The following is a 22,140-nucleotide window of genomic DNA, read 5'->3' as shown; positions in this document are numbered from 1 at the left end:
ATAGAAAACAAGTCAAGGCTCTGATACCATTGATGGGTTGTATGTAAAACAAATAAACTTAAACTCTTAAGTGTGCATGCAACCTTATAAAGATCTATGTTTTCTTTAATTGAATCTACAACTATGAACATCAAATAAGAACCCTAAGGATACCTAGGTATTTTAGAAATTTAGAAAGAAAAAAGAAAAACATACCTTTTGATCCTTTGGAAGCAAACACCACAATTGACGTGCCTCTAGTGGTTCACACCCAAGCTAGCAATGAAGATGAGGAGTAGAGAAGGGGAGTGAGTTTTCGGATTTCTCTTGGATTGCAAGTGGCCGAAAATTCAATGGCTAAGGACCCTTTATATAGTGCACCAGGGAAACCCTAGATAACCCCCAGACCAATTAAATGACATTATCTTATTTTTGGTATTTATCTAGCTTCTTAATTATCCTTTAAGGACAATTCTAGAGCTCCAAAGAACCCCTTAAAACCGTCCATCCCTTGATGGAAGGTTCTCGAGCCTTTCGCTCAACTATTTAATTATTGCACTTTAGTCCCTGTACTTTAAATTAATTCCATTAATCCTAAAATTAATTTCAATTAATTTATGATTAATTATTAATCAAATATTACAATTTCTAATCAATATACTATTCACATAATATATTAATAAATTATTTATTTCAATTTATTAGTCAAATTATAAATCAACCTCTCTCTCCAAAAACATAATGTGCAATTGCTAGGTTTTAGGGCAACCCAAAAGGATTGTGCTGCTATCAATTCAAGTTCTTGCCAATTATAGTTGTGGGCTTAAACACCTAATCCAACCAAAACTTGTTGGAGAAGCGATCCAGGATATGACGTTGGGCATCAGGATAGGAATAAATAACTTTCTTCTCATCCAATTCCTCAATATTTCTCCTTCCTCTTAACACCAGCCTAATGAAGCCCCAATTAGATGGTTTTGGTCTGGAGGGCAGCATAAATGTTGCCAAAATCTCCTGAATTCAATAAGGAACGAACAAAACAAGGGATACATTCTTTCACAACCCACTACAAATCTGAGGCGCCCCACTCCGATATTGTTTCATATTGAAGCACATCTTGCTTGGCAGAAGTTGGGAGCTCTCCTAGAGATGCAATTTGGGCATATTTCTCAGACACAATAGTTTTGAGTTTTGACAACTCTTCCTCGAGCAATTTAATGCTCACGCCTTTACCCGAACACGCGATCTCCAACTATGGAACCTTTTTGGTATACTGAAGCTTCAAATATTCAAATTGTTGGGTTTTATATTCTAATCCTCGGTTCAACCCCAAACGGCGACCAATTACATTGTCAAAGTTGATATGAAGGTCTTGGTTTAGCTTTTTCAGTTCATCTTTGCAGCGAAGGTTCTCACTCAGGTCATCAACTAACCGCTTGTTTCTCTCTGATAAATCGTGCAACTCTTCATGAATATCATTTTCCTCTACATCCAGTTGTTTATGAAGAAAACGCATCCCTTTCAATGTCTGGAAAGCTTCTTCGAACTTCAGTTGCTTTCTAGCAAGGATGATAGCTTGCTTACGAGTGTGACAGGAAGCTCTGTTTAATAGGTGGATTCCTTTCATCAAACAGGAAAGAGACATATTAAGTCTCTCTTCATCAAAAGCATCTTCAAGTTCAGGGCTTTTAGGAATGAAGGTCATGGAGAAGGGTCGTTCAAATTCAGGCAATGAAATAACAAAGGGAAAATGTGACATCCCCAAAATCTCGGCCAGAAAAGACCGATTTTCATTTATGCTTTTAAAATATTTTCAGAGTAAATCCTTTTGATTTGAAAGAGTTGCGGAATTTGTTCCCAAAAACAAAACATGATAAAACAATGTTTACCAAAGCATTTCATAAAAGAAATGTATTTTCATTATAATCAAAACTCGGGGTGTCATGTTCCGATACAGACCAATAAGCATAAACGAATACATTACAAGTCATTCAACAATTATAAACATATACAGACTTGCAATCAAAACAACTGATGGTTCATCCATCTCATGCCCTTGCGCCACTTCCTGTAATACAAATAAAACTGAGTGGGTCAGGCTTGGGAGCCTGGTGAGCATATAGGGTTTTCAACCCACAATAAATAATCATATTTAATTTTCACCAACCAACAATAACCCAATTACCCATTCCCGTTATTCTCACTTTATGTCCCTAAAACAACTAACACAAGGGACCTAGTCTAAGAATATTTCATCGGGGCGACAACACATGCTTCGGGAGTACCTCAGCAATATAAGTCAAATAAGGCAACCATGAGGGGGATGGAGTACAGCAAATGAACACCCGAGTTCATTAACACCTACAGGTGGCGAACCTGCTAATGTTTCCACAATACTGTCTAGAATAGCCAGTGGTCGTCATCTAAACTCCGCTAGATGACTAAATCAACCAACAACGAGGCCTCTCATCTGTTTATTACACACCAACTACTACCCATGTTCTATCCAACATATTAGTAGATAAAATATACATTTTTTATACATAGTTTTGAAAACCTATATAGCATGCTTTAATCAACCCATAATCCACATAACAGATGAGGCACACAGACACATAACACATATCTCATAGAGAATAAATCATATCTATGAGATAGAAGAGAGTGAATACACATTCACACATATAAACAACAATATACTATACACATAGCACGTATTTAATAGAAAATACTTAATATTTATGTGTTAGAAGAAGGTAACTACACACTCACACTTATAAACAACAATATACTTAATACACTCAAACCAAACTTGTATTATTATCGTGTTTATGAAAGGTAGTATACACTCACTTGATCAGAAGATGATCGGACAACACTACGACTTGCAGAAGTAGAAATCCTCAGCAGATCTGAAAGATCTTCACAAAAATCAAACTTCTCGCGGGTAGAGCTTCGGTTCGGGAACCGCACTTCTCGGGATCTTCGGGATCTCGGGACTTGCCTCGGGGCTCGAGAATAATACCGGGGCTTCGGGATATTTCTGGCACGCAAAACGATGCAAAACGGGAGAGAGAAGAGAGGAAATTGGCAAAAGACTCGGCTGCCTTCGGATCCTATTTATAGGAGGCTGGAGCCTCGGAGTACGCGGGGCGTACTGGTCCGAAGTCGTCACTGCATGCGTCATCCGAAGCCACTTGCTGCGATGTCGACACCTTCGGAGTACGCGGGGCGTACTCGAGTACGCGGGGCGTACCTCGGATCAGACCGGTGACTCGCTTCGGATAATGCTTCCGAATTTCCATTTAAATTTAAATACAAAATGATTAATAAACTTCGGAAATTCATATCTTCTTCATATGAACTCCGTTTTCGACGTTCTTTATATCCATGCGAAGGTGAGACTACGCTCTACAACTTTCGTTTTGACTCCGTCGGTTAATTTCGATTTATTTTTATTATTTATTTTTAATAGGCCGCGACAGAAAAACTTCGTTATAAATTCATAACTTCTTCGTTTGACGTCCATTCTCGCCTAACTTTTTATCGCTTTGATACCAACAATGAGATCTTCGATTCTCATTTAGATTGTTTCGGCTAAAAATCCCTCGATCTCAAATCGAGTAAAACAGGCTGCTCACCGCTAAGCCGAAACTTCGATAAATCATAACTTCCTCATACGAAGTCAGATTTGGGCGTTCTATATATATTCGGAAACCTCGTTTCAACTACTACAACATTATTCAAAGATATTAAGTTTATTTTACACTTAAATTTTGACGCTTATTTTTATTCTTAATTAATCAAACCACATAATTAAGCAATTAAGCACAAAACACACAATACTTAAATAATACAATCTTTATTATTTCAAAACGGGTTACAGAGGTTAACCTAGACTATTACATTGCTAAAAATGGCAAGCCCGGAAACACAGACGTTAAAGAAAATGTCACCGTAGCCCCACGAACTTTCACATTTTGGTTTAAAAGGTCCCTATTGTTATTTTTTGGATTTATAAGGGCATGAATTCTCTTTTTACCGGCTAATTAGGGATTTTTCCCCAGTTTAACCGGTTTCTAAGCCTAGTCATCACCTAACTCAGTTACAGAGTCAACTCACCCAACTCAGATGACACATCAACGACTCACTAACGAGTTGCCTTGCTTAGGCCCTAAGGGTACAGTGTTCACCCAGTTCATCACCCATTTTCATTGCCAAATTTGTGAGATTCACCAAAATATCAGGTTGTCAGCCATCTCATTGTATCTTAACATGAAATCGAATTAGAGATTTTTGGATGATGTAGAAGCGTATGGATGAAGTCCTTGACCTGGCTCTCACCATCGAAATGGTGGAAAGGGCATCCAGGGCCGGGGGCAGAAGTCGGAGCCAACGAACAACAATTGACGATTCTTTTCCATGATTGTTAAATCTTTTGTTCATCTGTTCTGGAGTCGATCTTTGTGAGTAATGGCATTATCGACATCAATTTTGATTTTATCAATTGATTCTTTGTTTAAAAAATATATCTACTCGTTCTCGTTTCAACATCAATTTAGTTTCTTGTTTATGTCATTTGATGAAATTAATGATGATATGACGATTCTATGTTTTAAAGTTTTGAAAATATAGATAATTGTGGTAATGAACTCGACTGATGAGTTGTTTGATCTTAAAATCGATTTGAAGAAGTGGGATTTAGTGTTTATGATGTGTTGGGTTCCGAATGGTTAATTTAACTCACAGGTTGTGTCATACGAGCAAATGAAATCGTGACAGGAACTCAATGGAATGAAATCGCGTTTGTAAGGGTGTTCTTGTGAGTCAAACTAAAAAGGTCAAAATTGGAATTATTGATTTGTGAATGATGTAATCAGATTTGAAGTACAGATATCAGAAGCGCAACTTTCATCTACCATCGGAAATTGAACAGATGTTCTTACGGGTCAATGGGAAAGTCAAAATTATGTTACTTGCGAACGTTCGGATCGGAATTGGCATTGTGTTTGAACGATTTGGACGAATGGGTTCGTTGTTGGATACTTGACTTATCTCAGATTCTCAATTGGGGGTCGACGGATGCAGCCTGCTGAGGTGTGCCAAGGAGTGCGATTCTGTCTCCAACGGTGGTAGTGGTCGTTGTTTCTTGGAGTTGACTTTCAGAATTGAGATGGAACGATAACGGGGGTTGGGGTTGGGGGAGAGTAAGACGAAGAAGAAGCAATGAGAAAGAAAGAAAGAAATGATGAATGCTATTTTGGGGGGAAGTGATGATAATGGCGATGGATTCCACATGGTTGTTCTCCCTCAATTTCGTGCTCTCCTGTTCGTATACATTAGGTGGCATCTGATCTGATGAGTTGACTTTTTTTTAATGATGTGTACAAGATAACTGGCTGATTGTGAAAGGGGTGACCGGGTGACCCCTTCACTTTCTAGAAAATGGCCTTAAAAGCCAGTAAAAAGAGAATTCATTCCCTTAAAGCCAAAAAATAACAACAGGGACCTCTTAAACCAAAATGTGAAAGTTCGTGGGGCTACAGTGACATTTTCCCAATAAAAACAGGTAATAAGTGTAGGCAGAGAAGCCACCTTACCAGAAGAGGGAATAATTGCAATATAAAAAGAAGAAGTAATCTCATGTCACGAAGAACATGCAACAAAAAGAGAAAGTAGAATGAAGCATAATATTAAAGACATATTATTTTGTCATGAATTCTTCCGTAAGGCGTCAAGAGATAGGTTGGCTTAAGATCCATCCCCGAACAAGGTGTCAGCATCCAAATTTTCAAAGGGGGAACATTCGAACTAGTTGGAACACCTAAATCTAGAAGAAGAAGAGACTCTAACGTTACAACCATTGAATAGATTTTTGATGCATGAAAGAGCCCAAATCCAACCCAAAAAGTTTTTGTTAGAAGACAACAGTTGCAAACAAGGTGGCAGGAGTTTGATTTTTTGATGATGGGGCGAGAAATTCAACAACAGGGGTTTCACCTGAAGTAGAATGGGGAGGAATCTCAAGAGTGGGAGTTTCAGCGTCGGAAGAAGCCAAATTTTCTTCCACGTGCTTCAGTTCAGGATCAGTGGTAATCGGACACTTGTGAAGAATAGTTGTGGTAGGTGGTTCCAAATAGGGCTCTGGATGCGCATGTTCGGATGAAGGTTGATTGCTCAAATATGATAGACCACGACTTTTTGTTGCACCACTTCGAGTGGTCCTTTGTCGTTTGGGAGAAGTTAAGTCAGTCAGCTTGTCGGGATGACTCATTACCCCTTCCAAGGAAAGAATATTCTCTACTCCTGATTTCCTTTTGGAGGAAGGACCTTTTAACACAACTTTGGCCGAATAAACATGGAGGCTTTCTGTTGTCATGCTCTGTCTTCACAATATTCTTAGTAAGAGGAGGCACCACAAGCACAATAATATATACACTAGAAGGATTGGCAGTAGAATCCATACTGGACTCCGATTGAGAAGGATAATTAGGGATGGTCGCTTCCTCTATGACCATCACGGAACCAGCCAGTCGCTTCCTATGTAACCGCTCTAACAGATTAATATCACGACCCGCTAGGGTTTCCATAGGTTTTTACCCCAGTTTGTTCCAATAAGAACTTATCCCCACCACACCTAACATAATCTCTTTAGGATTGACCCATTTGATGAAGTTAACTAACAAGTAAGTTGCGATACTCTGTTTTTCAAGAGATAAATAAGAACAAGGATCAACAGCCTTGTCGAAAGTAGCACCAAAAAACATTTGCCTAGTGAAAGCAGAAGCATGCACAAAGAAAAATTCCTCCTTTCGATACTTAATAAAAGTAGGAATGCCATCACAGACTTATACCAAGCCATGAAGAATGGAGAAAGATACCCAATCACTATTGGACATAGTCTCATAGAAATGGCAGAATAAAGCATCACGAAAAAAAAAGATTTTTTGAAAACCGTTAGGAGTAACATGTGCAATGTGAAGATGATAATAATCCAATATCATCATCATCATCAAGAAATCAAATGTTGGAAGTCGCAAGCCTAATTTAAAGAAAACACGATAAACGCTGACAAAACCCTGTGGAGCGTCAACAATGACATTCCCAAGTTCATGCAACCGTGGGTCGAATTCATGATCAATGTGATATTTTTTCGTAATATCAGAAAGGATCTCAGGGGTATGTTTGGACCTCATAGTATGAATACTTGAAATTTCCTTACTAGCCATGAAGGAGTAAAGTGAAGGAACGAAAGTGAATAAGAGAAAAGGAAGGGTGATTCTAGAAAGAAAATATAGGCGGTGAAGAAAAGTTATCAACCAAAGGGTATTTATAAGAGGTCAAGCAAGGCTATATTGATGAAGCAGACAAAATGGCAATTACACAATGTAGCCCTCTTTAAATGGAAAAGAATTGAGGAGACAATTATAGGCATTGATGAACACTAGAAGCTGCAGAACCGTCACGTCAAATTTTAATTCACGTTTCTATCCCTATCCAGTTACACCAGTTACTTTACAAAGCTTTTTTAAAGTTTGAACCATTACATCTGAAGAAAAAGTAAAAATCCAAACTAGGGGGACTTAATAGGTGATGGCGTGCCTAGGGCAGCACAGCAGAGTTGCATCCAAGCCCTAGAGCCGGGCACACCAGCCAGATCCAGCCCAGCAGGCTTAGCGCCCGCTGGCGACCCCGGGAGCGGAACGCCCAGGCGAAAGGCTCACGCCCGCCAAGTGACGCACTTCGCTCCAAGACAAAAGTACGGCCAGGAGACAAACAGTGGGATCAGAGCATTACCGTCAAATCCAATGAGAGCGCTCTGACAGTTGAAGGCGCATGACCCTCCAATCAGCTCCTCTGATCCTGTCTCCCCAAAAAAAGCGATCATGTCTGGTACGGACCAAACAGGGGCACTAGGTATAAAAGGACGCATTCTCATACTAGCGAGGGAAGCTCCCAAACCGATCTAGAAAGAACAAACACAAGCCCTAAAGCCATCCTAACTTGACCGTCGGAGCGTTCTCCCAGGAACTCCTCCCGGGAAGCGGCTGACGGCTCTTGTTCTTTGTAATCTGCAGTTACAATCAGGCAACCAAGAAGGTCCCATCCCAGAGTCAGAAGCGAGGACTCATCAAGAGAAAGGTTCCATCATTTGGCGCCATCCGTGGGAGGGAATGGTAAAGATTGTGGTGCTAGTGGTAGTGGTCGAGCAGGTGTTGGAGGTGGTGATGGTCGAGCACGCGTTGGAGGTGGCGATGTTGATGAGGTGGCGGATGATAGGGAAGTTTCCGATGGGTTGGCTGGGAAAGTGAGTGCGGATGATTTTGTGGAGGGGGCTGTGGTTGGTGATACTGATAAGTCTGTTGGTGATGGTTTGAAGCCGTGATATTTCCCTGTTTTGTTTAGTCTATGTGTTTTGCTTTGCAATGGTTGAATTGCCCAGAACAATGTTTTTTCTTTTATATGTATGTGTTTGATATGCACTAAGCATTATCTATTATCTCCTTTTGTGTTTCGTGCTTGGCTTCTTCGTTTATTGCCTATTGCTCAAGATGTGCCAAATATTTTGCCTTGTTTGTTATTATTGACACGCTAAGTGTTCACATTGAGTGTGCTTAGCACTCATCATTCAATCGTTGGAGATTATTACACTAAGTATGAGAAATCAGCAATTGCATTACTATTTAACCGCAAGTTTTTTAAATACACTGAGTATTAAGCTCATGCCACTTATGCATGAAATTTTATATATGTCGAGTACTAAACTCATGCCTTTAAACATAGGAATACACTGAGTATCAATTCTCATGTCACTTAGCATGGATAAATGTACTCTAAGTACTTCTAAGGTGCAATATACTCAATGGGATATCAACCAACTAGAGTTACATCTTTCCTCTTCCTTAGAAAAAATATTTCTTTAGGTTCCTAGCATTCCATGTTCTTGGAATGGGTCTTCCTTCCATCGTCTCTAACACATATGCCCCGTTCCTGTTTGCCTCTGTGACCCTGTATGGGCCTTCCCACGTTGGGCCCAGCTTTCCCTGGGGCTGTGCCCGACTGGCCTCATTTTTCCTCAAAACATACTCGCCCACTTTGAAGGCCTTCTCCTTTACCCTTTGGTTGTAATACCTTTCTGTTGCATGTTTATACGCAGCTTGGTGTACTCCCAACTCTTCGCGTTTCTCCTCTAGGATATCTAAGTTTATCCTCAGGCCTTGTACGTTGCTTTCCTCATCTTGGTTGGCCACCCTTAGCGTATTCACTGCCACTTCCATGGGGAGCATGGCTTCAGTCCCATATGTCAAGCTGAAAGGGGTTTCCCTTGTGCTTTTTTGTGGTGTAGTCCTGTATGACCATAGCACCATTAATATCTCCTCTGCCCAATTCCCTTTTGCTTTGCCCAACCTCTTTTTGATCCCATTGACAATGGTTCGGTTGGACACCTCCGTTTGACCATTCGCTTGAGGGTGTGTCACCTATGTGAAGTGTTGGTTTATCCCTTTGGCAGTGCACCGTTCTCTGAACGGGTTCTCAACGATTTGCAAACCATTGTCACTGATGAGAACCTTAGGTGTTCCAAATCTTATCATGATGTTTTTCCACACAAATTTTATCATGTGCCTCCCATATATGCATGCCAATGGTTCAGCTTCAATCCATTTTGTGAAGTAATCCACGGCTACCACCATATACTTCAGCTTCCCTGGTGCTTCTGGGAATGGACCCACTATGTCTATGCCCCACTGGTAGAAAGGCCACGGGCTGGAAATGTTGCTTAGCGGCGCCGGGAGTTCCGCCTGGACTGGGGCGTAAGATTGACACTCCTCACATTTCTTGGTTACTTCTACTGCATCTTGATGTATCGTTGGCCAGTATACCCCCATTCGTAGCACCTTTCCTGTTAAGGCCCTCGCTCCTTCGTGTGCGCCTACCTGCCCTGAGTGTGCTTCCTGCAATATCTCTCTCCCCTTGGCTTGATCTAAACATTTTAGCCATGGAGACGTGAACCCCTTCTTGTACAACTCCCCGTTCACCATTGCGTATGAGGGCGCCTTTATACGTATTTTTCTGGCTTCGTCATGGTCGTCCGACAACACCCCTCTCTGGAGGTATTCCCGGAATGACGTCATCCATGTGGGTCCGGCGGGGGTCAGGATGTTCACCTGCTGTTCATCAATGCTTCTCTCCCGGAGCACCTCCACTAAAACTTTCTTTGACAGGTGGTCGAAACAAGTGGACGCTAGCAAGCTCAAAGCGTCTGCCCTCTTATTCTCACTTCTGGGTATCTGCTTGATTGTAAATTGGCCGAATGATCCTACCAGTTTCTTTACCATCTTTACATACCTTCCCATTCTTTGGTCTCTTACCTCAAAACTCCCATTGACTTGGTTCGCTGCTAACCTTGAGTCGGTTAGCGTTGTTACAGCTTTCGCACCCATCTGTTTGGCGAGTTGCAATCCTACGAGCAGTGCCTCATACTCCGCCTCGTTGTTCGATGTATGGAAGTCGAAACGGAGGGCGTAGGTTACCTCTTCTCCTTCCGGACTAATCAGGATCAGCCCCGCCCCTGAGCCTTCCCTGCTGGACGCTTCGTCCGTGTACAGGGTCCATGAACCATCGCCGGTAGGGGCCTCTTCAACTACCCACACCTTTTCTTTCGCCGGATTCCCTCCGTCAGGAATTTCTAGTAAGAAATCAGCCAACGCCTGCCCTTTGATACTTGTTCTTGGGCGGTAGTTTATGTCGTGCTCTCCCAGTTCAATTGCCCACTTGGCCAGCCGACCCGACGTCTCCGACTTAAGCAAGATCTGTTTAATGGGGTAGCTTGTGAGTACCTCGATTTGATGTGCCTGAAAGTATCGCCTTAATCGTCTCGCAGCGTAGATGAGTGTCATCACCAATTTTTCCAGCGTGGGATATTTGAGTTCTGGTCCTTGCAGTGCTCTGCTAACAAGTATATCGGTCTCTGCTCTCCTTCCCTTTCCACAGCCAACACCGGTGATATCGCTTCACCTGACGTCGATATATACACTTGTAATGTTTCTCCCGGGATGGGGGTTGCCAGGGTCGGCAGCTTGTGCAGTGCCTCCTTGATTCTCTGGAGCGCCTTCTCAGCTTCATTCGTCCATTGGAAATTGTTTTTCTCGATGCATCCCTTTAAGGTGTGGAACAGTGGCATAGCCTTGTCGGCAGATTTTGAGATGAACCTACTTAGAGATGTGAGCTTCCCGTTCAGACCTTGTGCATCTCTAAGAGATTTTGGGGTTGGCGTCTCGATGAACTCGTCGACCTTGGTCGGGCTGGTCTGGACGCCTTGTCTAGTAACATAGTAGCCCAAGAATTGTCCCTCTTCCACTCCAAACGTGCATTTGGCTGGGTTTAGTTTCATCTTGGTTACCTCTAACGTTTTGAAAGTCTCTTCGATGTCTTGCAACATCTTTTCTTCATTTGGGCTCTTGATCACCATATCATCTACATATACCTCAATATTCCTTCTAATTTGCTTGGCGAATATCGAGTCAACTAGCCGTTGGTATGTCGCCCCTGCGTTCTTTAACCCGAAAGGCATCTTGGTGTAGCAGAACGTGCCATGGTCTGTATAGAAGGTTGTATCCCTGTAGCGACTCTACCTTCTGATCAATTTCCGGGAGTGGGTAGCAATCTTTATCGCATGCCTTGTTTAGATCAGAGAAGTCGATGCACATACGCCACGACCCATCCTGCTTACGGACCATAACTGGGTTTGAAATCCATGTTGGGAACGTCTCCTCCCTTACTATTCCGGCCTCCGTCAACTTAAACACTTCTGCATTGATCGCCCTGTTACGGTCTCCTCTTTGTACCCTTTTCTTTTGCTTAACCTCTTTTACCCCCGGTTTGATCATCAGCTTATGTTCGATGACCTTCCTTTCTACCCCCACCATATCCGTGGGGGTCCAAGCAAATACATGTTTGTAGCGTTTGAGCAGGTCGACCAGTGCTCTTCTTGTGTGGCTTGGGAGGTCGCTTCCAACATCGATCGGCTGATCGGGATATCCCTCATTGATTACCTCCTTCCCTTTTGTCGGATTTCCCCTGGGCCTCTTGGGCCCTTTGGTTATTTCTGCTGGCTTCATAACCGTATAGCACCGCAATTCTCTGGGCGGAGTGGCCAAAATCATGGCTTCGCCCTTTGGTGTGTCGAATTTCATGATCCCATGCATGGTTGAAGGTACGGCCCCTAGCTTCAAGAGGGGGGTCCTTCCCAAGATGATGTTGTGTTCCGTCGAGTGTCGAATGACCACAAAGTCTATCAGGGCGGTCTTCTTCCGTTGCTTGTCGTGGCTAGTGATTGTTAGGGGGAGGTGGATCGTGCCCAACGGCCACAGGTTGTGGCCGGTGAATCCCACCAGCCTACCCGTCGTAGGTTGCAAATTGTCTTTCCAGCGATCCGGGAGAAGCCGGAAGCAATGCTCATAGATGATGTATGCTGAGCTCCCGGTGTCGACATAGACCCTATGGATAGTCACGTCTTTGATGGATGCCTGTATTATCAGAGGGTTGTCGCCCTTCCAACCGTCTGGCCGAGGATCCTGTATGGAGAACGTGAGCGTGCGTGCTGACGGTTTAACAATGATTTGCTCTCCTCGCTGTTCCTCCCTACTTCTTTTGCTGCGTATCATGAATATCTCCTTGGGCTGAACTCCTTCGCGGGATGGACCCTTGGCGTTCTCAGCATCGAATTTGGCATGTAGGCTTCGCGCCACCTCCACCAGGTCTCCCTTAAGTTGTTTCTCCTCCATCTCCTTTAACACCGAACAGCTAGTTGTATCATGCGTTTTGCTTTTGTGGTACTCACAGTACCGATTCTTAGACGAATTGGTTGGCTGCTGTTTCTCAGACACTGCATATACTTCTGGGCGGCGACCCCGTCTGTCGTCTTTAATAAATGGTAAAGAGAAAATATTATAAGAAGGAAAATATGAGTAGAATGAATGATAAAGCTCTAGGAACCAATGATAACTTTTCGATGAAGATTTCGAGTCTGAGAGTGAAGAGAAAATATTATAAGAAGGCAAATATGAGTAGAATGGGGTTTAAATAATGAAAGTATGCGAAGAAGACTAGAAGAAAATGTGTCTTTAGTTTTGAGTTATTTAAGTTTATTATGGACTTTTTTTGGAACGGCAAATACAAATATATACTAAACTACTCCTAAATTATTTCACCTATGTCCACAGTGAGACTTGAACCCTCGACCTTAAGGAGGGAAGGCAACACCGGATACCGCTGGGCTAGAAGCCCTTTCAGGGTCTACTTCGTCTAGATCATGATCATTGCACCCCTTTAATAAATCTAACTTTAATTATGAGAATATAAGTAAATAAGCATAAAAGCTTAATAATAAGTTTATTATGGATTGTAGGATGATTAGTTGTGCTTGTTAAACTTATTATGAAACTTTTGTGCTTATTTACTTATATTCTCATAATTAAAGTTAGATTTATTAATTTTTGAATAACTTTTCTAATAATTAATGGTCATTGATTAATACCCCAATTAATATCCACATAGTCGATTAATCCTTTAACCCTAATCCACCAAGTAGGAACGTTTTTTACAACCTTGGAATGATGATAACTCAATTTTATCTTTTTTTTCTTGGATCTAAAGTTTTCCAAACGTCGCCATTGCATATAACACTAATCAAGGGACGCCATTTACTATCCATCTAATGCGGATAATTACTCATTCCACTTAAACTCTTAACATCATGATTACCAGACTCCAGAGCTCTAAATCCACCCCTTCAATTAATGAGGGCAACGTTCATTTTGCCTAAAAACTCATATTTCATAATCAAACTTTTTCATTACTCCATTCGTATTTGTTCATAAAATAACATTTCTAGTTATTTTCGGCATAATGTCACAACAACTAGATTAAATTATACATCAGGCATATCTTTCAATTAAATCAACAATTATACAAACAAATTTGTTCACTATAGCTCGTCAATCTATGAGTTTCTCAAAGACTTATCATACTCAATAAGTCACACCATAAAGATTCACCATACTCAATAATTCTCATATCAAGTATCATCCCATAATTTCCTCAAATTGATAGTTTTAATTTCTCCTCGGATTCTCTATTATAATCTTCTAAACTTCAAAACATAGTAACTAGAATATATAGAAGATATCCTAAATTCATATAAACACTTCAAACATTAAAATAAAATAAAACCACAACATGGACATTGATGTCCACAAATCCAAGATCAACACAAATATTCAAAAAAGAAACATAAACTACAATACCAAAAAAATAAAAGTTCAAACATCAAAAAAACAGTTGTCCATAAGTTCACGGTGAATCCAAACACAATACGAACAAATATAAAATCATTTAGCCTATGATGTTCTAATATATTCCTCCTTTTCATGTGAGTCATTTCAAAAAAACTCCAATTACATTTTCAACCTGAAAAATATTTAATTTGACTTAAATGATTTGTGGATTTGAAACTAAAATTCTTTGTAGGTTTATTCCGTAACAATTTTTTTTTGTTAATTGTAGGCTTACTGTAGATTGTTGTAGATTTACTTGTGGGCTTATTGTAGATTTTTTTGGCTTAATTGTGGGCTTTTTAAAATTTTTAGGTTATATCAGGATTTTGTAATGATTGTGAATCTCCGGTTCAACTATTTTATGGTAAAATCGACTAGATCTACCTTACATTTTAAAATTTTATTTTTAATAGTACTACAGACAAAATTTGATATAAATAGTTATCTAAAATTATTAATTGATAAATGCAAGACGTAATTTATCACCAATTTTAATAAACAAATACACAAACTTTGGAAGATATACACTCAAAACTTGGTACAAAGTAACGTTATATAACACTAAAACCAATAAAAGATCATCTGGTCAATATGTCCGAGTGGTTAAGGAGACAGACTCGAAATCTGTTGGGCTTTGCCTGCGCAGGTTCGAATCCTGCTGTTGACGGATATTTTTATTTTTTTGTTTTTCACTTTCTGCCCAATTTTTCCATAAAAGAAAAAGAAAAATGCGACTATCTCATCCGTCGATACTCGATACCTAGTTATAATTGTATAAAAAGAATCTACATATATTTTTTTATCACTTTATATGCAATACATAACAAAATTATCACTTTTAGTTCATACCATTTATAAAACCAGTTAACTAATTTTTTTCTATATTTTATTTTTTTTACATAAAGTAACAACGAATGTTAACTTGATTATATGAAGTTTTTTTTTTAACAAATGTTGCATGGATTATTAAATCGTGATTATATCTAACATTTTTTTAGTTATTTTTATTATCTATTATCTATTATTATCTATTTTAGGATTAAAGAGATAATGAATTTTTGCAATTTACGCTTATAGTCCCTAAAAGTTTTCTTTATACGTGATCTACCATCGAATTAGATTAACTTTTTTCTAAAGTACTATTATGACCGACTATTATATGTTTTGTCGATTTTCAGTGTCCTTTTCGGGCAAACATGAGTTCTTCGCCAAACATAAATTTTCCGATCATCCTTTTTGTCCAACCATTTCATATATGAAAATCATGAAATCGATTAACATTTTCACATCCTGTTCAAGACGACAAGTATGAGATCGAACCTCCATGAATATGTGTTAATGTGCTTTTGTTGACAACTGAAAAATCTTTTTGATAATGTATTTCTAGACCGACTAAAATTGTGCAAATAATAAGTAAAGAGTAAAATCCACATGATTCAGTTATATCATTTGTGTTTAAAGAAATCGTAAAATAATACTATAAATTTTCACAAGTCTTTTATTTTTTCTGTTTTTTTTTTATCAAAAAGAAAACCAAATCACAAATGGATGGCTAGAAAAAATTACGCTATCTCGTGAAATGCTTTCCAATATTTAATTATTTTACCGCTTCTTGATACAAAAGAAAACAAGATCGCAAATGGGTTATAAGAGTACCAATGAGGTTACTTCTACACATCAAAGAATAACTAACAAGTAAAAGAAGGTGGTGGTGGGAGAGAACCACCATCGTTGGAAGAAAGAACGACGGACAACTTAATATTTGAAAAAAAATAGGATGGTGGTGACAAAGACATAGATAAACCGTCATGCATCGAGAGAGCTCAAAAAACTCTTTATAATTGTTAACAACAATAGCATAGACAATGAATCTTTAACTGTGTCATACAAGAAAAGATGAAGAGAATTGGCGAGAAAGAAGACGATAGAAGGAAATGGGTCCGTTGCTTTAAATTCCTTTTTAATATGAAAATATGGTTTGAAAGATACATTTTTTTTAAATACATTTTTTTATAACTACAATCACTTTGTAAAAACTCAAGAGACTGTTGGTAAACTTCGTTATGGTTCCATTAAGATGTTACTTCGAAATCGGTAACCATTCAGAGTTTTTGGTAAACATATCTTTTACATCTAACCGATTAAGAGGGCTTTGAACCATTCTTTAAACCATTACTCTCCGAATCGTTTTTTCAAATCCTAAGTTGTCATTAATCATTCGTAACCTAAAAGATATCACATCCTTTCTTCTTTTAGAGCACCGCTTGACAACATTCAACACCAACACCATCCCCTTCCATAGCCGCCGAAGCCACTTGTTCCTTCCCTACAACCATCAACTCCACTCATATTATGCGTCTCTATTTATAATTAACTATGTATCTCTCAATAATTCTATGCTCTCTTTTTCTTTGTCTTGTGGATAATTTTGTGTTCCAATTTCCTCTATTACTATCTTTTATACAACATTCTATTTAAACATTTTTAATGCATACAACCCTACAAAGTTCAACGGATTTAAACATCAACATCTTACTTTAAATATTTATCAATTTTAATTTTTTTAATTACAAAACTAATTTTCTTCGTAATTTTAATTTGTAAACGCAAACTTTATAATAGAAATAATCTTGCTGATCAAAGAAAAATTACAAACGATTTGCAAACCATATAGTTTGTTAATAATAGAATTTCATAAATTAAAATAAATAATCTTAAATCTCATTTTCCAAAATGAACATTTATTTTATAATAGTTGTTAAAAATATATTATATGTGTGGAATGGAAAAGATAAGATTCAAGAGAGGGGGATATCTGACAGGTCTTATAAGCATATATTTAATTTATATATGTTTCAAATACACAAACAAATAAATCAATCATCGGCATTGAATTTTAAACATTACCAAGTTCCTTTTCAAATTATAAATAGATAAACACGATTAGTAATTGTGGTTTGTCAAAATTAGCCGATTAATTCGATTAAGAAAATCATTATCTATTTATGCATAGCCAATTAAATTAAATCTTTATGCATAGCATGGAAATGGCATTATGCAAGTGGTCATCATGGACCGTCTTCGTTGGTTTTAGAGGTTGTTGTTTTTCAAGATTTATGGATTTGACATGCATTTTTTGGGGTTGTGGGTTCCAACAACGACGTCAACGTTCTTGATCAGTCGCCAATATTCGACGATCTTTTGAATGGAAAGGCCGCGGATGCTCATTTCACAGTGAATGGAAATGAATACAAATTTGGGTATTACCTTACAGATGGAAGATGTCCCCCTTATTCCACATTCGTGAAGACATTCCGACACCCAGTTGAAGAAAGAGATAAATTATTTAAGAGAAGACAAGAAAGAGCACGTAAGGATGTGGAACGTGTTTTGGGAGTGCTAAAGGTGAAGTGACATATAGTTGACCATACGACACGACCATTGAACTTACAAACTCTACGATATATCATGTATGCATGTATCATAATGCATAACATGGTAGTAAAAGATAAAGGACGAAATATTGCATACTATATTCCAACGGATCCTAGACATGTTCAATTTCAACCAGGATCAACAAAATATTTGCATAAAGTCGTTGATATTCAGGATGCAAATAAACACAGACAACTTCGAGAGGACTTGACGAATTATATTTTCAACAGTAACGATAATGAATAAAGTTCTTTAGGAAAAATAAAATATGTTTATTTTTTTTTGTATTGTAATGTTTTTTTTTTATTTTAGATGTTATGTGTAATTTAAAAGTTATGTTATTTTATTTTTAAAACATTATATTTTATTTAGATATTATGTTTTATTTAAAATATATTTGTTTTAATAAAAATAATTCGGAAAAAATAAAAAAGAAATTATAAAATGGAAAATAATTGTTGTTATAACATTCTCTTAACATGGTGACCATTTCCTCACTTTGTGTTATAACACCATTGGTGATATGACATATGAGGTGACATCAAAATAATGTTATAACTAATTGCTCATACTCAATGCTCTAAGAAAAAAACTACAATAAAGTCCCTACATATTGACCTCATAATCGATTTAGTCACTATATTTTTTTAGTCAATTAAGTCTCAAGTACCGGTAATTGTATTCAATATAACCATTTGACCCGGACAACAGGTCATCCAACTTTCAAAAATTACATTTTTGGTCCAGATTTCAAAATTTATTACAATTTTGGTCCAAATTTTATACTTTTGGCCCAGATTTTAAATTTTGTTTCAAATTTGGTCCAAACTTTATCCTTTTTGTCCAAAATTTGGAATTTTATAATGAATTCATCCTAACTTTAGTTTTTTTTACAACTTTTTTTTTCTCAAATAACTGTTTCTAATATGCTTTTTCTTTATAAAATCATATTTATACAAAAAAAAAGAACGTATTTTCACATAAAAATCTTATATTTTCTATATAAAAACTTTTATTAAAAAAAAAATTTGTATATAAAATATATAGTTATAAAAATAGGTATTTATTAAGTATATAAATATATACAAATGCGTTTTTATAAAAAATGTATACAAACACGATTTTATAAAATATATACAAACACGTATTATATAAAAAATTATTCAAACACATTTTTATAAAAAAAATGTATACAAACACGTATTATATAAAAAATTATTCAAACACGTTTTTACAAAAAAAAATATAAACAAACACGATTTTATAAAAACAAAAATATAGATACACACCTATTTGTGTGTGTGTGTGTGTGTGTATATATATATATATATATATATATATATATATATATATAAAGGTGATAGGTGTTTGTATATATATTTTTTGTAAAATATGTTTCTACATATACATTTTTTATAAAAACGGATTTGTATATATTTATATACTTAGTAAATACATATTTTTATAACTAGATATTTCATATACAAAAAACTTTTTAAAAAAAGTTTTTATATAGAAAGTGTAAGATTTTTATGTGAAAATACGTTTTTTTTGTATAAATATGATTTTATAAAGAAAAAACATATTAGAAACAATTTTTTGAGAAAAAAAAAACTAAAGTTAGGATGAATTCATAATAAAATTCTAAAATTTGGACAAAAAAGGTAAAGTTTGGACCAAATTTGTAACAAAATTTAAAATCTGGGCCAAAAGTGTAAATTTTGGACCAAATTTGTAATAAATTTTGAAATTTGGGTCAAAAATGTATTTTTTGAAAGTTGGATGAACTGTTGACTGGGTTAAAGGGTTAAATTAAATACGATTACCGGTATTTGAGACTTAATTTAATAAAAAAATAATCCCTTATTAAATCGATTATGAGGCCAATATATTGAGACTTTATTGTAGTTTTCCCATGCTCTAAAGAACCAACCACTACCAATGACATCATTCCATCCATTATTGTATGTGACCTCTTTTCGTCGTCCAACACAACATCACTGTTAACAATCTCAATAACCTCCTCAGTTACCACACCACCACATTGTGGTGGACCATATGAAGGGCGCAAGTGATTTTTTTACGCCAACAGTGAATAAGGCGATGAAGATGAACGCTGTAACACCCCCCTCTGGCACGTATCACAATATTGTCCGCTTTGGGCCACTCGGCACGAGGACTTCCTAGGGGGTCACCCATCCTGGTACTACTCCCGCCCGAGCACGCTTAACTGCAGAGTTCTTATGGGATCTGCTGCCCTCACGGCTTTAAAACGCGTTGTGACAAGGAAGGTATCCACACCCTTTATAAGGAGATGTTTCGTTCTCCTTCCAAGCCGATGTAGGATTAGGTGCAACCCACCTTCACCCCCATTATAGGGTTCGACGTCCCTGTCGAACACATCGACCCGTGCCCTAGCTCTGATACCATTTGTAACACCCCCCCTGTGGCACGTATCACAATATTGTCCGCTTTGGGCCACTCAGCACGAGGACTTCCCAGGGGTGATCCCATAAGAACTTTGCACTTAAGCGTGCTCGGGCGGGAGTAGTACCAGGATAGGTGACCCCCTGGGAAGTCCTCGTGTCGAGTGGCCCAAAGCGGACAATATTGTGATACGTGCCAGAGGGGGATGTTACAAATGGTATCAGAGCCAGGGCACGGGTCGATGTGTTCGACGAGGACGTCGAATCCTATAATGGGGGGTGAAAGTGGGTTAGATCTAATCCCACATCGGCTGGGAAGGAGAACTAAACATTCCTTATAAGGGGTGTGGATACCTTCCCTATCACAACGCGTTTTAAAGCCGTGAGGGCAGCAGATCCCATAAGAACTCTGCAGTTAAGCGTGCTCGGGCGGGAGTAGTACCAGGATGGGTGACCCCCTAGGAAGTCCTCGTGTCGAGTGGCCCAAAGCGGACAATATTGTGATACGTGCCAGAAGGGGATGTTACAAACGCCGATTGTGGGAGGGAAGCGGTAATCGATATGAGGGTGTGGTGATTGGAAAAATGACCAAGAGTTGGGGACGAATGATAAAGAGGTGAGAGAGATGAAAACTTTAATCTAATACATTTTTTTCGGGGGGGGGGGGGGTGCAACGACCTAATTTTCAAGTCCAAAAATTTCATTTTTTTAATTAAACACTTTGCAAAACATTAGTAAATAAACAACATCCGATCATATCATTTCTTAAAACATATTTCGTGTCTGAAAACCAAAACATGAAATCAACCATAGTGTCAGAGTACAAATCCCAGAATAATCTCATTGTGTAGAAAACAAAAGGTGTGTATGATGTGCCGTTACCGCGCCAGCTCCTTTCCCTTCGCTGAAGAGGTACCTGAACCAAAACTACAAACTGTAAGCATGAAGCTTAGTGAGTTCCCCCATCGTACCACATACCATAAAATCACATAACATACATTCTGCCAGGCAATTCTGGGGTGCCCGACCTACCCGGTATGGCCATTATGGGGTGCCGACCTACGCATGCGGCCATTCTGGGGTGCCATCCTACCCGTGTCAAGCCATTCTGGGGTGCTGACCTACCCATGTCAAACCATTCTGGGGTGCTGACCTACCCTTCGGTCCTAACAACCGAACTTGGGGACTATTCCCCCTACTACCGCTATCTCATATAACATATCAAGCCAGTATTTAAACATATAATCACGTACTGTCAGAAATATATGGGGTGCCTGACCTACCCTTCGGTCCTAACAACCGAACTCTACCACTATCGTATATCATGCCAACATACAACCTATCAGGTAGTAGCAAACCTAGATGATATCACAAAGACCATCATCTAACATACAACTCCTACTGGTGGGTCGGCATTGTGGCCGTAGGCCCACCGCAACTGGAAGGTAACTCACCTCGTAGTAGCTGCTGATCTGTGCAAGAATCCTCTATCTGCCGTCGCAACTGCTCCAGAAATCCTCCGGCTATAATTCTCACAAAACACTTAGTTAGAACTGGTATCTACTCTTTAGGTAAAACGACCATTTTACCCCTGACCAAGTCAAAGTCAAAGTCAAAGTCAACTACTAGTTGACCTGTCTCTCCGAGTTGGCTCGCCAACTCGCCAATTCCCTATCCTTCCATTTGTCCTTATACCCGTCCCTACTTGTCGAGTTAGGCGATGACTCGACGAGTTTTCCTTCTAAATGAACATCGACTGAATCTTCATCCGACTCGTCGAGTTGTATGAACAACTCGTCGAGTCCATCTTCAACTGATAAATAGGTCATGTCCATGACTCGCCAAGTTGTATGAACAACTCTCCGAGTTCATCTTCATCCATAAGAAGATTGCCTTGGACTCGCCGAGTCTGCTTATGCACTCGCCGAGTCCCATGAACATCCCGAACAATGGCTTAGTCCAGA

The 22,140-nt window shown here is 38.6% G+C and overlaps 2 protein-coding genes and 1 non-coding gene across 3 annotated transcripts; 1 reads left to right on the top strand and 2 right to left on the bottom strand.

Annotated features, from left to right (window-relative positions):
* Positions 1 to 8,882: 8,882 nt before the first annotated feature.
* LOC145050550 (uncharacterized) lies at positions 8,883 to 9,347 on the bottom strand. Its single transcript, XM_078998778.1, has one exon. It carries the CDS (start codon positions 9,345 to 9,347, stop codon positions 8,883 to 8,885), a length of 465 nt encoding a protein of 154 aa, XP_078854904.1.
* Positions 9,348 to 9,458: 111 nt separating this feature from the next.
* Positions 9,459 to 10,877, bottom strand: LOC145050548 (uncharacterized). Its single transcript, XM_078998777.1, has one exon. The coding sequence runs from the start codon at positions 10,875 to 10,877 to the stop codon at positions 9,459 to 9,461; it is 1,419 nt and encodes a 472-aa protein (XP_078854903.1).
* A 4,023-nt stretch (positions 10,878 to 14,900) lies between these two features.
* On the top strand, positions 14,901 to 14,982 carry TRNAS-CGA (transfer RNA serine (anticodon CGA)). The gene has a single exon. It is a non-coding gene; the product is annotated as a tRNA-Ser (tRNA).
* The last annotated feature ends 7,158 nt before the right edge of the window (positions 14,983 to 22,140 follow it).

This window comes from Lactuca serriola, chromosome 5, assembly GCF_051521515.1.
Source record: "Lactuca serriola cultivar US96UC23 chromosome 5, Lser_US96UC23_V15, whole genome shotgun sequence".
Taxonomy (NCBI): domain Eukaryota; kingdom Viridiplantae; phylum Streptophyta; class Magnoliopsida; order Asterales; family Asteraceae; genus Lactuca; species Lactuca serriola.
Note: the sequence above shows the minus strand (reverse complement) of the source record. Positions and strands in the feature narration are given on the sequence as shown.